This window comes from Gekko japonicus, unplaced genomic scaffold, assembly GCF_001447785.1.
Source record: "Gekko japonicus isolate JY-2015 unplaced genomic scaffold, Gekko_japonicus_V1.1 scaffold2520, whole genome shotgun sequence".
NCBI lineage: Eukaryota > Metazoa > Chordata > Lepidosauria > Squamata > Gekkonidae > Gekko > Gekko japonicus.
In genome coordinates, this window is record NW_015163679.1 from 91,955 (window position 1) to 93,422 (window position 1,468).

Genomic DNA, 1,468 nt, shown 5'->3' on the forward strand with positions numbered 1-1,468 from the left:
ATTGGGAACCCAAATGTATATACGTACTGAGAGCCCCAGATGGAATCTGATTACTGCTTAATGATGCAGTCGGTTTGGCCTTGGCAGAGTTGCGAGAGAGAGAGAGATAGCAGACAGCTGTCTGTACACACACACACATTCCTTAGTTCATGTCTAATAACAGGATGCTGTAATGAATGAAAGGGAGGGGGAAAGGAGGAGACGGATTTTCAATAAATATAGCTGGTGAGTGAGAGGATTCATTCAAAGATTCATTCATTCAGTCAGCTTTCTGCAGAAACTGTTTATGTCCTGTCTTCTTTGAACCCCGGCAAACTACAGGAATGGAAAACAAATGGGAAGAGTAGGCCATAATTGGGGTGTGATGGAGATGTCTTGTTTTATTCTCATTTTTATACATTTGCCAATGGCCATTCTAGCCAACCTACTAAGTCCACTGAAGTCAATAGACTCAGAAAACTGAATTGCATTGTAACCTGCCCCGGTCCATGCTATTCAAGCCAAGGTAGCCTGCCCAACCATACAACCATTTTCTCAGTCAAGAAACTCTGCAACGCTGCAGTGTTTTCATCAAGGCCCCTTTTACATCTTTGTTCCTCAGACTGTATATCAAGGGATTGAACATGGGGATGATGACGCTGTATAAGAGAGAGACTATTTTGTCCTTTTCGGGTGAGCGGCTGGATGCGGGTCTCATGTACATAAACATGGCGCTTCCATAGAAGAGCACCACCACAGTAATATGGGAGCCACACGTGGAGAACGCTTTGCCCCGACTTTGGGCTGATTTCATTTTGAAGATGGCTCTCAGGATCCGGACATAAGTCATCATGATAAAGGAGGTGGGAGTGACCAAGGTGAAAACGCACCCCAGCGAAGTGACATTTTCGACAGTCCTAGTGTTGGTGCATGCCAGCTTCAACACTGCTGGCATTTCGCAGAAGAAGTGGTCGATTTGATTGGGACCGCAGAATGGCAAGTGCCACATGAGGGAAGTGTGTACTACTGGCAACAAAAGACCACTAGCCCAGGCTGTAAGAGCGAGTGTGAAACACACTCTTTTGTTCATGAGGAACGTGTAGTGCAAGGGGCGGCATATTGCCACATACCTGTCGTAAGCCATGACAGCGAGCAGAATGCACTCGGTGATAGCCAACGTGAGAAAAACATGCATCTGAACAGCACAGCCGATCAGTGAGATGGGTTGTCTTGGGTGCCGGAGGTTAGTCAGCATTTGAGGGACAGTGCTGGAAGTGTAGCAGATGTCCACGCAGGAGAGCTGACCCAGGAAGAAGTACATGGGAGTATGAAGTCGAGAATCCAACTGAATGAGCATCAGTATGATTGCATTGCCTGCCAGTGTGATGATGTAGACCACAGAAAACAATCCAGAGAGAATGAGACGGATCTTCAGGCTCTTGGAGAGACCCAGTAGGAAGAATTCAGCCACAGAAGTTTGATTCTGCAT

General features: G+C 46.7%; 1 protein-coding gene across 1 annotated transcript; it reads right to left on the reverse strand.

Annotated features, from left to right (window-relative positions):
* Nucleotides 1–538: 538 nt before the first annotated feature.
* On the reverse strand, nt 539–1,468 carry LOC107107461 (olfactory receptor 2A1/2A42-like). Its single transcript, XM_015407763.1, has one exon. It carries the CDS (start codon nt 1,466–1,468, stop codon nt 539–541), a length of 930 nt encoding a protein of 309 aa, XP_015263249.1.

Excerpts from the sequence above, each read along its gene's own strand:
- LOC107107461 (XM_015407763.1), bottom strand. The coding sequence starts at position 1,468 with ATGCAGAATCAAACTTCTGTGGCTGAATTCTTCCTACTGGGTCTCTCC.